The sequence below is a fragment of the Ambystoma mexicanum genome, chromosome 3q (genome assembly GCF_040938575.1).
Source record: "Ambystoma mexicanum isolate Mex_15411 chromosome 3q, UKY_AmexF1_1, whole genome shotgun sequence".
In the NCBI taxonomy this organism is placed as follows: Eukaryota; Metazoa; Chordata; class Amphibia; order Caudata; family Ambystomatidae; genus Ambystoma; species Ambystoma mexicanum.
In genome coordinates, this window is record NC_090926.1 from 1,013,574,724 (window position 1) to 1,013,591,652 (window position 16,929).

The 16,929-nt window shown below is 46.1% G+C and overlaps 1 protein-coding gene across 1 annotated transcript in view; it reads left to right on the forward strand.

The window, feature by feature from the left end:
- Positions 1-16,929, forward strand: part of NPTX1 (neuronal pentraxin 1) — a 114,314-nt gene that overhangs the window by 62,939 nt on the left and 34,446 nt on the right. The window contains exon 3 of the mRNA XM_069655186.1: positions 8,175-8,419. Coding sequence (XP_069511287.1) covers positions 8,175-8,419 — 245 coding nt within the window. The remainder of the gene's footprint in view (positions 1-8,174; positions 8,420-16,929) is intronic.

Consider the following 16,929-nt stretch of genomic DNA (forward strand, 5'->3'; position numbering starts at 1 on the left):
CATAATTATTTCACATGCATTACATACAATGAAAACAAAAAATAAGATAGCGGTGAGTTAGGCTAAGGACAAGTCAGAGCTCTATTGGCATCTACAGCAAAATAATAAATGCTGGATTTATTTATTTATTTATTTATAACGCGCCGTAGCTCGCAAGCATCAGGGCGCGAAAAAGACACGAGGACGAAGATTAACAGGACGACACAAAAGAAAGTAAAGAGAGGGGGGCAGAAAGATGGCAACATGATTCGGTGTAGAAATTGCCCAGTTATTTGAAGGGAAAGGTCTTCAGATGCCTCCTAAAGAGTTGGGTGTTGCTTTCCAGTCTAAGGCTGCAAGGCAGTTTGTTCCAGTGGGAAGTTGCCAAACTCAGAAAAGCTCGACCGAGACCAGTGGCTTTGCCTGGAAGGCTAGGATTGATCAGTCCTTGCTTGGCGGATCTCAAGCTACGACTTGGCTCATACCACCTGAACTTTTTCTTAAGGTATGCTGGTGCCGTGCCATAGAGACATCGGTGGGTTAGGGTTAGTGATTTAAACAGGATCCGTTCCTTCACTGCCAACCAATGGAGATCATTTCTGTCCTTGGTGATGTGTTCTCGCTTAGATTTGTTTGTGATGGACCAGACAGCATTATTCTGAATACTCTGGCATTGTTTCAGGCAATTATTGCTAGGGCCAAGCATTAACGCGTTACCATAGTCCAAGCGAGACAGGATGGTAGCTCTCCCTATCGTGGCACTGTTCTTGATGTTAAGAAATGGTCTGATCTGGCAGAGAAGCCTTTGATAATATTGACAATTTCGCTTTAAATAAGCGGTTTGGGCTTCTGCACCTAGGGAAGATTGTAAATAAATACCTAGGGTTTTGACCTTATTTGATACCTTAACGGTGGAGTCTTTTATAGTGAAGGTGGAATAGTCCGAGCCAAGGTTTTTTAAGGCTTTAGCGCTTCCAAAGGTCATAAGTTCCGTTTTAGAATTATTAAGACACATCCAGTGTGTTAACATCCAGTTTTCAATGGTGTTATAGATAATCGATAACTTCTCGTTGTCTAAGGAATGGTTTCCACTCAACTCTAAGATGAGCTGTGTATCGTCAGCGAAATTGGTGAAAAAAATTCCAAGCTGAGATAGAAGAGTACAAAGGCAACGGATGTATAAATTCAAAAGCAAAGGAGAGAAACTGGCTCCTTGAGGGACGCCGCAGTCTACAGGTTTGGGTGAGGTGGAGTGACCTGCCCAGTTGATTTTTGAGTTCCTGTCTTCTAGGAATGATGATACCCAATCTAATGCATCATGGGAGCAGTCACCAGCTGCGCCTATGGCCTCTCGGAGCTTCGTGGATGAGCACGATTCAGTCCAAGTGTTTTTCTATTTCATGTTAAGGTGATTATAAAGACACAGATACTCCTGTCTTTGGGTTTCATCCAAAAGATTAATATGTTTGCATTCATTCTCCTTGACTGTATCTGCAGAGGAAAGGAATGGAAAGGAATGTACACAGCGTAGATGTTAGGCTCGGATAGGGATGTCATTCCTCCTGCTTGGGTGGTCATTCCCCTTTACTGTATCTGCGGAGGAAAGGAATGTACACAGCGTAGATGTTAGGCTCGGATAGGGATGTCATTCCTCCTGCTTGGGTGGTCATTCCCCTTTACTGTATCTGGGGAGGAAGAGAATGTACACAGCATAGACGTTAGGCTCGGATAGGGATGTCATTCCTCCTGCTTGGGTGGTCATTCCCCTTTACTGTATCTGCGGAGGAAAGGAATGTACACAGCATAGACGTTGGGCTCGGATAGGGATGTCATTCCTCCTGCTTGGGTGGTCATTCCCCTTTATTGTATCTGCGGAGGAAGAGAATGTACACAGCATAGACGTTGGGCTCGGATAGAGATGTCATTCCTCCTGCTTGGGTGGTCATTCCCCTTTACTGTATCTGCGGAGGTAAGGAATGTACACAGCGTAGACGTTAGGCTCGGATAGGGATGTCATTCCTCCTGCTTGAGTGGTCATTCCCCTTTACTGTATCTGCGGAGGAAAGGAATGTACACAGCGTAGACGTTAGGCTCGGATAGGGATGTCATTCCTCCTGCTTGGGTGGTCATTCCCCTTTACTGTATCTGCGGAGGAAAGGAATGTACACAGCGTAGACGTTAGGCTCGGATAGGGATGTCATTCCTCCTGCTTGGGTGGTCATTCCCCTTTACTGTATCTGCGGAGGAAAGGAATGTACACAGGTAGATGTTAGGCTCGGATAGGGATGTCATTCCTCCTGCTTGGGTGGTCATTCCCCTTTACTGTATCTGCGGAGGAAAGGAATGTACACAGCATAGACGTTGGGCTCGGATAGGGATGTCATTCCTCCTGTTTGGGTGGTCATTCCCCTTTACTGTATCTGCGGAGGAAGAGAATGTACACAGCATAGACGTTGGGCTCGGATAGAGATGTCATTCCTCCTGCTTGGGTGGTCATTCCCCTTTGCTGTATCTGCGGAGGAAAGGAATGTACACAGCATAGACGTTAGGCTCGGATAGGGATGTCATTCCTCCTGCTTGAGTGGTCATTCCCCTTTGCTGTATCTGCGGAGGAAAGGAATGTACACAGCATAGACGTTAGGCTCGGATAGGGATGTCATTCCTCCTGCTTGGGTGGTCATTCCCCTTTACTGTATCTGCGGAGGAAAGGAATGTACACAGCATAGACGTTAGGCTCGGATAGGGATGTCATTCCTCCTGCTTGGGTGGTCATTCCCCTCTACTGTATTTGCGGAGGAAAGGAATGTACACAGCATAGACGTTAGGCTCGGATAGGGATGTCATTCCTCCTGCTTGGGTGGTCATTCCCCTTTACATTATCTGCGGAGGAAAGGAATGTACACAGCATAGACGTTAGGCTCGGATAGGGATGTCATTCCTCCTGCTTGGGTGGTCATTCCCCTCTACTGTATCTGCGGAGGAAAGGAATGTACACAGCATAGACGTTAGGCTCGGATAGGGATGTCATTCCTCCTGCTTGGGTGGTCATTCCCCTCTACTGTATCTGCGGAGGAAAGGAATGTACACAGCATAGACGTTAGGCTCGGATAGGGATGTCATTCCTCCTGCTTGGGTGGTCATTCCCCTGTACTGTATCTGCGGAGGAAAGGAATGTACACAGCATAGATGTTAGGCTCGGATAGGGATGTCATTCCTCCTGCTTTCAGTTAATCTCCTTTACTGTTTCTGGGAAGAGGGCTTCTGCACTCTAAATGTCAGGCTTCAGTCTTTAACATATGATTCAGTATTTTGTATCAGTGGTTGTTGAAAGTAATCAAAATATTTTGATTGTGTTTTAAAAATACTATTAGCGCTGGCTATTATGGAGCGACCAGTGGGCACTCATGTAACCAGAGCCTCCCAAGATCAATTCATGATACATGGTTACCCTTGAATTACCTTCAGTTAGTAAAATGATTTCAGATTTCATTCATTTCCTTCTGCGATTGAACAGCCTCTATAACGCTGGTATAATTTAATACCTGACTTTGACTTTGGTAATACTATTTTCTGTAATGACTCAACCAAACACTGACCTTGGCAAGCCTTTGTATATCACTGCCGGAGGGCGTCTCATATTAAAAGAAAGGCGGCCTGATTGTCCAATAAATGTGCCAACGCAGGCCCCATATTTCGATGGGGCATACCCAAGCAGGGATCAATTAGTGAAAGAGAACAATGCCCCTTATGAGCCCAAAGGGAAGTCAATTGAAGTTGCTTCACGTCCAGAGGTGACTTAACCAATGTCCATGCTTATGTGACAAAACACCCAAATAGAGTAATTGAATTAATTAAAGCAGAAAGCGCTGGGCCAGTCTGAGAAAGATGCCCCTTTGAAGCCTGAAGACATTCCACATGGCCTCATCCATCACCTTTGGTTGTGCTTTCTGAAAGGACATAACCAAACTCAAGACCATTGTCTGAAAACTGCAGAAGGGGTGAGAGGGCAGTATCATAATAGAAAAACTCAGTTCCCCAGGGCAAAGGAAGGCCCATGGACCTCCATTTGGTCTCAATGGCTACAAGCTTGAGAAAGGCTAAATGACTTCCATTCATTCTCCAAGGCCTCAAAACTGAGGAAAGCAGATAGACCTCTATTCAGTCTCCAAGGTCTCAAGGCTGTGGAAAGCAGATAGACTTCTATTTGGTCTCCAAGGCCTCAAGACTGCGGAAAGCAGATATACCTCTAGTCCAACTCCAAAATCTCAAGGCTGAGGAAATCAGATAGACTTCTATTCGGTCTCCAGGGCCTCACGACAGTGGAAAGAAGATAGATCTCTATTCAACTCCAAAGCCTGAAGGCTGAGGAAAGCAGATAGACCGCTATTCAGTCTCCAAGGTCTCAAGGCTGTGGAAAGCAGATAGACTTCTAGTCCAACTCCAAAATCTCAAGGCTGAGGAAATCAGATAGACTTCTATTCGGTCTCCAGGGCCTCACGACATAGGAAAGAAGATAGATCTCTATTCAACTCCAAGCCTGAAGGCTGAGGAAAGCAGATAGACCGCTATTCGGTCTCCAAGGTCTGAAGACTGAGGAAAGCAGATAGACATCTAGTCCAACTCCAATGCCTCAAGGCTGAGCTGAGGAAAGTGGATAGACTTCCATTCGGTCTCCAGGGCCCTGAGGGTGAAAATGGCCTTGGAAATGAGGAATACTGAAATTCAGTCTCCAAGGCCTTGAGGTTGAGGAAGACCAATAGATTGCTATTCAGTTTCAAGGCTTCGGATCTGAGGAAGGTTGATAGACGTCCAGTTGGTCTTTGAGTCTTCTGCGAGGTTCCGTCTCCAAGGCTTTGAGGCTAAGAAAGTAAGATAGACCTCTGTATGCTCACTAAGGACACACAACTGAGAAAGGCTTATAGACCTCCATTCAGTATCCAAACACTTGAGGCTGGGGGATGCTGATAGGCCTCCATTTAATCCCTTCAATGCTGCGGAACGAATTATACACCTCCATTCAGGCTTAAGACATAAAGGTTGAAGATGTCGAATAGACCTCCATTCAGTCTCCAAGGCCTCCAGGCTGAGGGAGTCTGATAGACCTCCATTCAGTCTCGAAGGCCATGAGGCTGACAAACTCTGATAGACCATAATATGTTCTCTAAAGCTTAACAACTGAGGAAGGCTGACAGCCCTCCAGTCCCCCTCCAGGGGCTTGAAGCTGAGAGAGACTGATAGAACTCCATTCAGTCTCTAAGTCTTGAAGGCTGAAGATGACTTTTACACCTCCATTCAGTCCCTAATACCTTAAGGATGAGGACGTCTTATAGACCTGTATTCAGTCTCCAAGGTCTCGAGGCTGATGAAGGCTGATAGACCATTAATCGGTCTTTGAGGTCTCGAGCATGAGACGACTAATAGACATCTATTCTGTCTCTGAGGTCTCAGGCCTGAGAAAGGCTATTAGATCTCTAATTAATCTTTGAGGCCGTGGGATGAGGAAGACAGAGGAACCCTGCATTCATCCCCAGCGCCTCGAGGTGCAGGACGTCTCCAAAGTTTTGAGGCTGAGGAAGTCTGATAGACCTCTATTCGGTCTTCAAGGCCTCGCACATGGGGTCAACTTATAGACCTGTGTTTAGTCATCAAAGCTTTGATGATGATGAGGAAGAATGATAGACCTTCAATCAGTCTTTGAGGTCTCTAGGCTTAGAAGGCTAAAAGACCTCAAATTTGTCTTGGGGGCCTTTGGGGTGAGGAAGGGAGAGTAACCCTCCATTCAGTCCCCAACCCCTTGAGGCTGAGGACATCTGCTAGACCTCCATTCAGTCTACAAGGCCTCACACATAGGACAATCTATAGAACTGTGTTCAGTCTCAAATGGCTTGGGGATAAGGAAGACTGATAGACCTTCACTCTGTCTTTGAGGTCTGGAGGCTGAGAAGGCCAATAGACCTCTAATTTGTCTTTGAGGTCTCTGGGATGAGGAGGATAGAGCAGACCTCCATTCAGCCCCAACGCCTTGAAAATGAGGACGTCTAAGAGACCTCCATTAAGTCTACAAGGCCCCAAGGCTGAGTCGGGCCAATGGATCTCCATTCAGTCTCCAAGGCCTCTGGGCTGAGGACGTCTGATACACCTTCATTCAGTCTCCAAGGCCTCTGGGCTGAGGACGTCTGATAGAACCTCATTCAGTCTCCAAGGCCACTGGGCTGAGGATGTCTGTTACACCTTCATTAAGTCTCCAAGGCCTCTGGGCTGAGGACGACTGATACATCCTCATTCAGTCTCTAAGGCCTCTGGGCTGAGGACGTCTGTTACACCTTCATTAAGTCTCCAAGGCCTCTGGGCTGAGGACGTTGATAGACTCTCATTCAGTCTGCAACGGGCATTGAAGAGGATGGGTTAACAAATTGAGGTTACACCTTCACTGAAGTAACATTATGTGGCTGTCATAGGCGTCACTATTATATAACTCAAGAATAAGTCATTTCTTCAGGTCAGAAAGATGAAGGCTGTATCTGGCCAGCGGGGATGACAATCCATAACTTGCTAGTACCCACAGCAGGTGCATTAACCATCCAAGTTATCACTCTGGGACACACATCTGCTAGAGGAATTATGTGATAACAAATACTTATTTATTTTTATTTTTTTTATTTATATTTCAGGTGAACCTGTAATTTTATCAAAGGAAGTCTTGAGAATTTGTTTTTGAATAGTTTTTCTTTTCAGGTTCTTCTAAAAAGGTTTTCCAGGTTCTTTCTAAAAAGGCTTTCCACAGATCAAAAACTAGGTGAGTAGTGCGGGATGCGACAGCCACAAAAGAGGTTGTCGCGCGATTTGTCCAATAAGCTTGCTGCATGAAAGTTGCCTCATTTAAAGGGTGGTCTCGTTGATCTGTGTGAAAGCCAGTTCGACAAGGGTCGCCATGGCCACCGTCCACCGTGTGGATTCTCCGGAGATTAATCTTTTCCACATATCGTCTTCCTGGGCCAACAGGGGGTTCATAATCAGTGGTAGCAGATAAATGATTCTGTTTTGTTTGGTGCAGGGACACGTTAGCACCAGGTGCCTGAGCGTTTCCACGCTCTCCGTGTGTTTACATAGTCGGCAGGTTTGATTTTCCGCCATGCCTCGAATGGCGAGTATTTCTTTTGTCTGCAGTATGTTGAGTCTCGCTTTCATGAACAGCAGTCTTTTTTTCTTTTCTGGAAATTTGCTGACATACTTGATTGGCACTTTCAGTTTGTTGAACGTGGGCGGAAGGTGTTGTAATAGTTTGTTGTCAGCTGCTGCCTGCAACGTCATGATCCAGTCCCTTTCTTCGAGTTTGCGTTTGATTTTATCTGGATTTTCTTTTAGATCTGTTTCTGTTCATGATATATCCGATAGACTTTCTTCTCTGATTTTGGCCCATTTTTTGAAGGCGGCGCAGTTACCGTAACAAATACTTTACAATCCGGGATTCTTTATTTGAATATACAATAATATGATGTATATGGGCATACAGTACACAAGTAAATAATTAATTAAATGTGATCGCAAGTACATTAGGCCCTAGCTGCAGCCAGGATCTTTCATAACTGGCTTCCAACATGTTCTGTACTTGTGCTGGGTGTATAACGGGGCTTTCCTTTTTCAATATTTCTTACCCCCACTAGCCCACCCCCCTCTGTCTCTGCCCCAACCCTGTCTGCTGGCCGCAGAGCCTGGCCATGATGACAAGTCATTATTTTCGTATTCAGGCCTCAGAATGTCTTTTTATCAGCAAGAAAGGATAGTTTTTAAAATAGAGATTTTTTTTAAGTACAAATATTGAAAAATGGGTGGATTCTACAAGTTCAAAGAAAAGTGGGGTACAGAGGGTTACTGACATTGGGTGCAAAAAACACATCAAAAAGTCATTAAAAAAATCAGTGTTTGGGGTCTGTGAATGTACAGCTGCTTTCATCTCCCCCTCCTCCAGGCAGGCAGGCAAGGCCTCGCATAGTCCTTGCACTGGATGCAGAAGGGCTGGCAAAGGGGTACCTTTCCTCGATAGACCCGTGTATTCCCTGAACGCTGTTCCGGGGCGTTCCGGCGCTCTCGCTGCACTGGGTGGCCGGAGAGAGGACTTTTGGGTGCCACATTGTTACATGTTTGCCTACGAGCAGGCAGGATTGTAAGTGTTGTCTTTTCTAATGTGCTTTCAGGTCAGAAGGAGAACAGGCCGACGGATAAGTTCCAGCTGACCTTCCCGCTGCGGACCAACTACATGTACGCCAAGGTGAAGAAGAGCCTGCCGGAGATGTACGCCTTCACCGTCTGCATGTGGCTCAAGTCGAACGCCTCGCCGGGCGTGGGCACGCCCTTCTCGTACGCCGTGCCGGGCCAGGCCAACGAGGTGGTGCTCATCGAGTGGGGCAACAACCCCATGGAGATCCTCATCAACGACAAGGTGCGGCCTTCCTCCTCACTGTAGCCATGGGGTGGGCGGGGGCAAGGGAGTAATGAGCCTCCTGCGCAAAAGCGTCCATTAGTGGTATGTCCCAATACTCTACATGTGAAAAGTGTAAGTACTGTGAGGCTGCTGGCATTCCCCACACTGCCAAGGCCTTCCTAGTTTCTCGCTGAAAGGGAGCAGACCAAACTAGGCTCACAGCTCGATTCCAAAGTCATTGCGGCTGAATTCTCTGACCCACCTTAACGTCTCCGCATCTTTCCTTCTCCCCTCTTACCTTCCCTCCACCTTTTATTTTCGCAGGCCTTTCCTTCTTCACATCTTTCTTTCCTTCTCCCCATCTTTCCTTCCCTCCATCTGCCCTTCTCCCCATCTTTCCTTCTCCCTTTCGTTCATTCTGTCCATCTTTCCTTCTCTCCATCTACCCCTCTCCCCATCTTTCCTTGTGCCCATCTTTCCTTCTCTCCATCTTTCCTTCCCTCCATCTACCCTTCTCCCCATCTTTCCTTGTCCCCATCTTTCCTTCTCTCCATCTACCCTTCTCCCCATCTTTCCTTGTCCCCATCTTTCCTTCTCTCCATCTACCCTTCTCCCCATCTTTCCTTCTCTCCATCTACCCTTCTCCCCATCTTTCCTTGTGCCCATCTTTCCTTCTCTCCATCTACCCTTCTCCCCATCTTTCCTTCTCTCCATCTTTCCTTCTCTCCATCTACCCTTGTCCCCATCTTTCCTTGTGCCCATCTTTCCTTCTCTCCACCTTTCCTTCTACCCATCTTTCCTTGTGCCCATCTTTCCTTCTCTCCATCTTTCCTTCTACCCATTTACCCTTCTCCCCATCTTTCCTTGTGCCCATCTGTCCTTCCCTCCATCTTTCCTTCTCTCCATCTACCCTTGTCCCCATCTTTCCTTGTCCCATCTTTCCTTGTGCCCATCTTTCCTTCTCTCCATCTTTCCTTGTCCCCATCTTTCCTTCTCTCCATCTACCCTTCTCCCCATCTTTCCTTGTGCCCATCTTTCCTTCTCTCCATCTACCCTTCTCCCCATCTTTCCTTCTCTCCATCTTTCCTTCTCTCCATTTACCCTTGCCCCATCTTTCCTTGTCCCCATCTTTCCTTGTGCCCATCTTTCCTTCTCTCCATCTTTCCTTCTACTCATCTTTCCTTGTGCCCATCTTTCCTTCTACCCATCTACCCTTCTCCCCATCTTTCCTTGTGCCCATCTGTCCTTCTCTCCATCTTTCCTTCTCTCCATCTTCTCTCCATCTACCCTTCTCCCCATCTTTCCTTGTCCCCATCTTTCCTTCTCTCCATCTTTCCTTCTCCCCATCGTTCCTTCTCCCAGTCTTTCCATCTCGCTTTCCCTCTTCGTCTCACATTCTCTCGCTCTCGCCATGCATGCTACTCCATTTTCGTTTCTTTAGACCTGCTTTCCCCTCCTCGCTCTTCCTCTCACTCACTCCCCTGCCTTCTGCACTTCCTTCTCCTTTCCCTCCTCTCCCATTTCCTCTCTTTCCCCTCCCTTATCTCTCAATCTCCTCTTCCCCTTTTTGCTCCCATTCGCCCTTTTTCTGGCTCGCACTCTCCATCCTTTATAGTTTCTCGCCCTTTAGTCTCTCTCACTCTCCTCTCCCTTACTCTAGTTCCTCTTTTGGCTCTCACTCGCTTTATCTCTCTCTCTACCTCTCCACCCTTCGCAATCTCTCGCCCTTTACTCTCTCTCACTCTCACCTGCCTCACTCTATTTCCTCTGTTCGCTCTCACTCGCCTTCTCTCTCTGTCTATCTCACACACACACTCTCACCACCCTTCGTAATCTCTCTTCCTTTAGTCTCTCACACTCCCCTCACTCTATTTCCTCTTTTCGCCCTCACTCGCCTTCTCTCTCTGTCTCGCTCACGCACACACTCTCTCCACCCTTCATAATCTCTCTCCCTTTGGTCTCTCTCCCCTCCCTCAATCTATTTCTTCTTTTCTCTCCAACTCCCCTTCTCTCTCTCTCTCCAGCCTTCGGCATCACTCTCTCTTTATTCTCTTTCAATCTCGGCCTCCCTCACTCTATTTCTGCTTTTTGCTCCCACTCTTCTCTCTCTCTCTCTCTCGCTCTCTCTCTCTCTCTGTCTCTCTCCAGCCTTCACAATCTCTCTCCCTTTATTCTCCCTCTCTTTATTTCCTCTTTTTGCTCCCACTCGCCTTTTTTCTCTCCAACCTTCTGAATCACACTCTCTTTATTCTCTCTCCCTCTCCCCTCCCTCGCTGTTTCCTCTTTCGCTCCCACTCGGCTTCTCTCTCTCTCCACCCTTTGTAATCTCTCTCCCTTTAGTCTCTCTCGCTCTCAGTTGCCACCAGTGCTTTAAATGGAAAGAAAGAAGTGCAAATACTCACGGCTTTAAGTGGGCTGGGTCTCACCTTGGAGGATCTTAAAACCGCTGTCAGAATCGATCGCGGCTGAGGTTCATCGACACATTTCAGTTAATCTCACACTGCGTGTTCTCCTCCAGCTCCATGCTCCTGGTTTTCCATGTCTCTCAATTGCTATGTGTCTCGCTCTGTGTGTCTCATTCTCAATGTTCATTTCTATATGTCTCACGCTCCACACACCCACTTCAGTTATGTGCTCACACCCTCTTTAACTCTTGGTAGAGTCTGGCCTTGGGTGCAGGCTTTGCTGTAACACTTGTGTTTCAAATGAAAATCTCAATATTGTGTTTACTGGTAAGTAATGACCCTTAGATTCGATGCTGTTAGCCTAATACAACCATCTCTCAAAGTCACTCATCAATCAAAGATTGATTTTGACCTGTTTTGACACTAGTGCTGTTATGTATGAAGCAGGATTTGAGAACTCCCAGTTTTTGCAGGCAATGCACAGTGAGATGAAATGATTTGCCAAGGATCACACAGTTTGGTTAAGCAGTGTATCTGGGATTTTTTCACATGAACATCCAGTTTGTCGTTATGCATTGTGTTAGGAAAATTTGAATATCCATGTAATTTGAGACTTTCTGTTTGCGTGTCAAACTAGCAGATATAGAGCTGTAAACTAAGCTTTAGAAGGGGAGCTTATTATTGCTCAATTTAATTGTCTAATAATAAGCAATCTGGTAGTTCACTGGGGCCGTGTATGGGTTTTCAGCCCAACCAGTTCCATCAAAACTCCAATTATTTAAACATTTACATATTAGAAAAGGCACTGCTAAAAACAAAGAAACATTTTTTTAAAAAGTATTTGGCAGCTTTCCAAATCGATCAGCGCTCCATATGACGCATAACAGGTGAAGCCCACTTAGTGAAATGGAGTTTCGCGCCAAGTGTCTTGAGCGCTGCGGCGCTGAATGCCGGCCGCTCCTCGTGTTCCGCAGGGTGGGCCCGGAAGGGGACATTAGGGGCGCTGCGGGAGGTGGGCACAGGGGGGAGCGGGCGCGGTTTTCCCCAGCGAAGGCTGCAGCGCTCGTCTTTCCTCGCGATCAAGTGAAATGAGAAGCTTGCATTTTCACCTGGAAACTAACCCCGCTGCTGTCTTCCAGGCATTGAGAAGTGCAGGTACTCAAATGCTCAAAAATAAGAAGTGCAGGTACTGAGGGCCTGGTAGGACTGGCCCATGTAAAGCACTGGTCTCCACTCTACTCCTCTCGCCACAGCTTGCTGCCCTTCCGTTCCTTCATCCCCATTCAGCCCCCCTCTCTCTTTCGTCTCTCTGGTGCCCCTCACTGTACCTGTCTCTCTGCTCTCATCTCCCTCTCTATCATCCCACCCTCCCCATCAACATAGCTCAACCAGCTCCTTTCCAGGCTCTTTTTTTTATCTCTTCCCACCCTCTCCCATCTCTCTGCCTCTCATGCTCAGCACTGACCTCTGCAGTCTGCTTTCCTAAAATCCGACTTTGTAATCTCCCATCACAAGTCCATGGACTCAGGGAGTCACAGCTGAGCCCGGGATAATCCCCTGGAGCTGCACTCTGAGCTAAATCCCCTCCCCCCCCCACCGCCACCCCTGCATGGGCAGAGAGAGCCGGGTCAGAGCCAGCAAGGTCAGAGAGTGCCACAGTCAGAAACATACCCGGACGCAGACAAACAGGCTATGAGACACTCAGTGCTGCAGACACACCGCCCAGAGGCACATGCAGGGCTATTTGAAGGAACTTTAGGGTTTAAGGCCCAGAGAAATGTGCCTCCCCAAACCAAAGATTGCGGGTAAGAAGGATAGCTAAGGGGCAACGCGTTTGTATTGAAAGCAAGCCAACGCAGCGCAACACAGGTTCGAACCCTGATCGCGCGCTTAGAAGCCACTCGCTGGTATTAAGCGCGTCATAAATGAACAATTATACAATCCAAGAATCTTTGTCCACTCCCTTCTTTCCTCCAGTCTCAACCTACAGGTTGATATGTCGCAACCGCCCCAAAATCGCACCTGATGACGACATCCTTCATGCAGACTGGCATCAGCATAATAACAGCAAATATTAACAATCAAAACAAGTGGCATTTCAAGGGCAACATTAGCAGTCCTCGATGAGGGTACCCGTGTTCTACGATGGGTACAGGACACACTTTAACAAGCAGCCACGAGGAAGGTGTACCGACTGCAGAACAGATGTAGGACACCCGTCAACAGCTGTCTGTCTGAAAAAGGTACTCATACCCCAGCAATAGACACAGACCCCAGATTAAATACTGCAAGGAAGGTACACATACCAGAGCATCTGGTTTGAATTATGAGTTTAAAGGAAGGATGCGGACTGGGAGGCACTAGAAAGGTATCTGTGATTTAGCACAAGCAGAGGACGGGAATTAGAAGCTAAGAGGAAAGAACGCGTTGTCCTGTGGTAACGGCGGGGCACGGATTAGCAGCTTCCGGAAATGTACAGGTGCTTATGCCTGGGTGCAGGAGACAGATGGGCTGCAAGGAGGTTGGTGCACATAGCATAGAGGTTACGCGGGGAAATGTACCAGGCAGGTTCGCGCATCGCATCAGAACACAGACTGAGATTAGAAGAGGACACTAGTAATGTTGCCAAGAGTGAGCCAAGAAATGCATGACCTTGTGGTGTGCAACACATGGCTGGGCTCTATTGTTATGTATAAAGCAGCATTGAAGTCAGGGAAACACGAGGCAGGCTGAAGAGCACACACTGCGAACTAAATCTGAAATATTTAAGGACAGGCACTTTTGCCAAGATAGGCACTATGACATTAAACAAGTTGCCCAAGATCACACACTTTGGGCAAGTGGTGACATGCTGAAGCCGGAATTTCAGTCCAGTTTGCAATTTCAGCCCTCGACAACATTATTGCATAGTTCTGCTCATGCTGCAAAGTGCAATTATTTGTGCATGTTTGATTAATAGCGTGTTTTAGATCGCACTTGGAAATTACACCAATCACATTATAAACCAACATAACATTATGTATTTTCGAACATCTTTGTAGGAAAATGTAATGCAAACGGAGCATGATTGTGCCTTTCTTTTCCCCACTGACATGTTAGTCCACAAATATCAGAACCCAACTTGATGTGAGCCAAAAAAGGTCATCTGGGTTTTGCTACTGTACTTTAAAGTATGAAGCACAGTCAGCGAAAGAAACTTTGTAGTAAAATATTATTTTTTGACAGAAACTTGCAGGTTTTGATTCATGATCTAAAGAAGAACATGTGAAATTCTATTTTTTTTTAAAGTAAATAGTTTTTTGTGTTAAATAGGCAGGCCTGAAAATAAGTTTGCCAGAGGCCTGTGACATTTGATCAACTGTCTAGGGCCTCTTCCGCTCAAATGGCCTACAGGAAAAGAAAGTGCAGAAAAGGGGTTAAAAAATGCCACCAGAATACGAGAAGGCAAAGCCTTTTATGAAAGAGTGCACAGTTCTATACAGTGAGATAAGATGATCTGTCCAGGATTACAATAGCATCTGGCGATAAATCCGGGATAAGCGACTCAACACTTTGGTGCCACTGTCTCCAATTTGCCTGACAAATGCATTATGCTCTTCATCGGAAGTGGTAAATATAGCGCCTCGCTGGACTCTGCGGCCCAGTTTGCACACAGGGAAACGACACACTTCTTTTTTTATGTGCCATCATCTTTTCACCCTGATGGCCTAATGACACACCTTTTGATGCAATGACTCAAATATATTTTGGTCACCCTACAAATCGATTGAGCTGACTCGGGTTCTTATGTGTTCCCCCATGTTTACCTTATATTGTGAAACTGCAAATTAATCAGTTACCACAGCATTGGAACCTTCTGTGCCCTTCAAGTTTTGATACTTTACAACAACACATATTTGTGTAGTGTTTTGCGGGCCACCAAACTTGAGAGAACCTCATTTTCATCTCAATCTGAAAACTACATTTGAGTGGTAACTAAGGTTCCAGGTTGGTAGTGGACTTTCACACGCTACACACATTCGTCCAAGAAGAGTGAATGTGACGTCATCACACATTCACATTTAAATTGATATTCAGCGCCTAAACTGCTGTTATGCAGAATTTAGGATTCAAACATGAAGTTAAACAGGACCACACCCCTAATAAAGCGGCACCAGAACAGAGGGGGCGCAACAGCACAGAAGCTGCGCAATCTGCAATGTGCTGCATGAGCTGCAATGAGCTGCATGAGATGCAATGCGCTGCATGAGATGCAATGAGCTGCATGAAATACTGATTTTTGCGTGAGTTGAAGGGACGAGTTTTTAATAGGAGGCCTGCAAGGCAGAAGAGGGAGATGCATCACATGAGCTAGACAGGCTATAAAATCCAATGCATGGGCTGTCATGAGCTGCATGAGGCTTACGTTAACAGCTTCTATGTAGCGGTGACAGAATGGACAGAAGACAGTGATGCTAGAACCATAATGAGCTACAATGAACTCGAGGAAAGGGGGTTTGTTTTCAAGGGAGCAGACTGGCTTGCCCAAAGGGAAGCATGAGCTGCAATGAGCTGCATGAGCTACACAGAGTTTCATGTGCTACAAAGAGCAACCTGCACTACCAGTAATGGCACCCGCCAAAGACCTCAAAGACCGACGAAATGAACTGAAAAAAACACCACACACGAGTTTCACGACCAACAATCAGTGGCGTGAGCTACAATGAGTCATGATGAGTTGTAGGATCTAAAGATGGCAGGCAGATTGGAAGGAGCCGCACCCGGCTGTCTGATGGAGAGAAGCTTGCAACTCATGTCGTGATATTGTGTAGTGCCTTAAGGCACTGAGCCTTCTGCTTCCCTGCTGGCACCTAGGGTCCGATCTGATCATTTAATCCAATAATGCATTCTAGGTTCACTGTGGCACACAATTCATTTGTTTACTTTTGCACAACTTGTGCAGCATTTTCACCTTTCTTTTGGGTATATGTGAATCACGTGCAATAACCACATGTTGAAATGCATATTCATACGTGTGAGTGCCATGTAGGTTTAGAAGGCAGCTCAGTGTGTTAAGCACTTGTTACAAAGACTTGTGCGTATATGATAGATGACATTATTATATCCCGACAAGGAAGGCTTACATTTCCTCTCTTTGGGTTTGCTAAACTTGATTGTGTATACACTTCGGTGATAGTAACACCTACTGTGCTGCAAAACGACACACCTGAATCAGACAGCACTGGTTGTTTTATTTTATTTTCCATTATTTTAATACAGCTTATTACAAGCTTTTTAAAAGAAAGGGGAGAGAGAGAGGAAGAGAAGACAGCGAAACAGATAGAACGACCAGCAAACGGGGTCGTGGCTTAGGGGGGCGTCCACATCTATAAATTCATTTTTTCACCGTCACTGGTCTTTTTCGCCAACCCCTTTTCGAGCTCCGAGATGTCCTTGTTACGCAAGCTTCTTGCTTTTCCTAATTTAGAACCGGGATTACAAGAGTCCCATCTGTGACATTTCATATTTATCTCTGTCTCTTTTACGTGTTTTCTCTATGTCGTCAGATCCAATAGTGCGATTTCTCCTTCGTCACAGTCTAACAGCCTGCTCATGTCCTCCAGGAAGTAGGTCAGGGCAAACGTCAACTTCTTTTCTTTTCCTTCCAGCAATCGATACCACCACTCATCACTCCTCATAGTGCTATATTTCCAGAACTCTGCCTCAAGATTCTTTTTTCTGAGACTTCTTAGATTCGGGCAATCAATTGTCAGATGTTTAAAAGTTTCTTGGGATTTTATACAAAAACGACAGGTGGTGTATACGCGATCTTCCTTTTTTGTTCTCATAATATTTCGTATCTCCGTAGTAACAAATAAGTTGAGCCTGAATTTTAGGAAGATCTTCCTACGGATTCTACAGGGGAATTTCTCCAAATATCCGGGCAGTTTATTTAATGCTTTGGTCTCCAGAGCATATGCCTTCATGCACACCTGGTTATTTCTTCGCTCACACGTTTCAATCCAGTCAAGATCTCAAAGCTTTTTCTTTACGACTTCTGGATTGATCTTGAGCATATTTTTATCAGTATTAAGTTGCTCGAGAATTGTTTCACAGTTTTGCATCCATTTTTCAAATATGCCA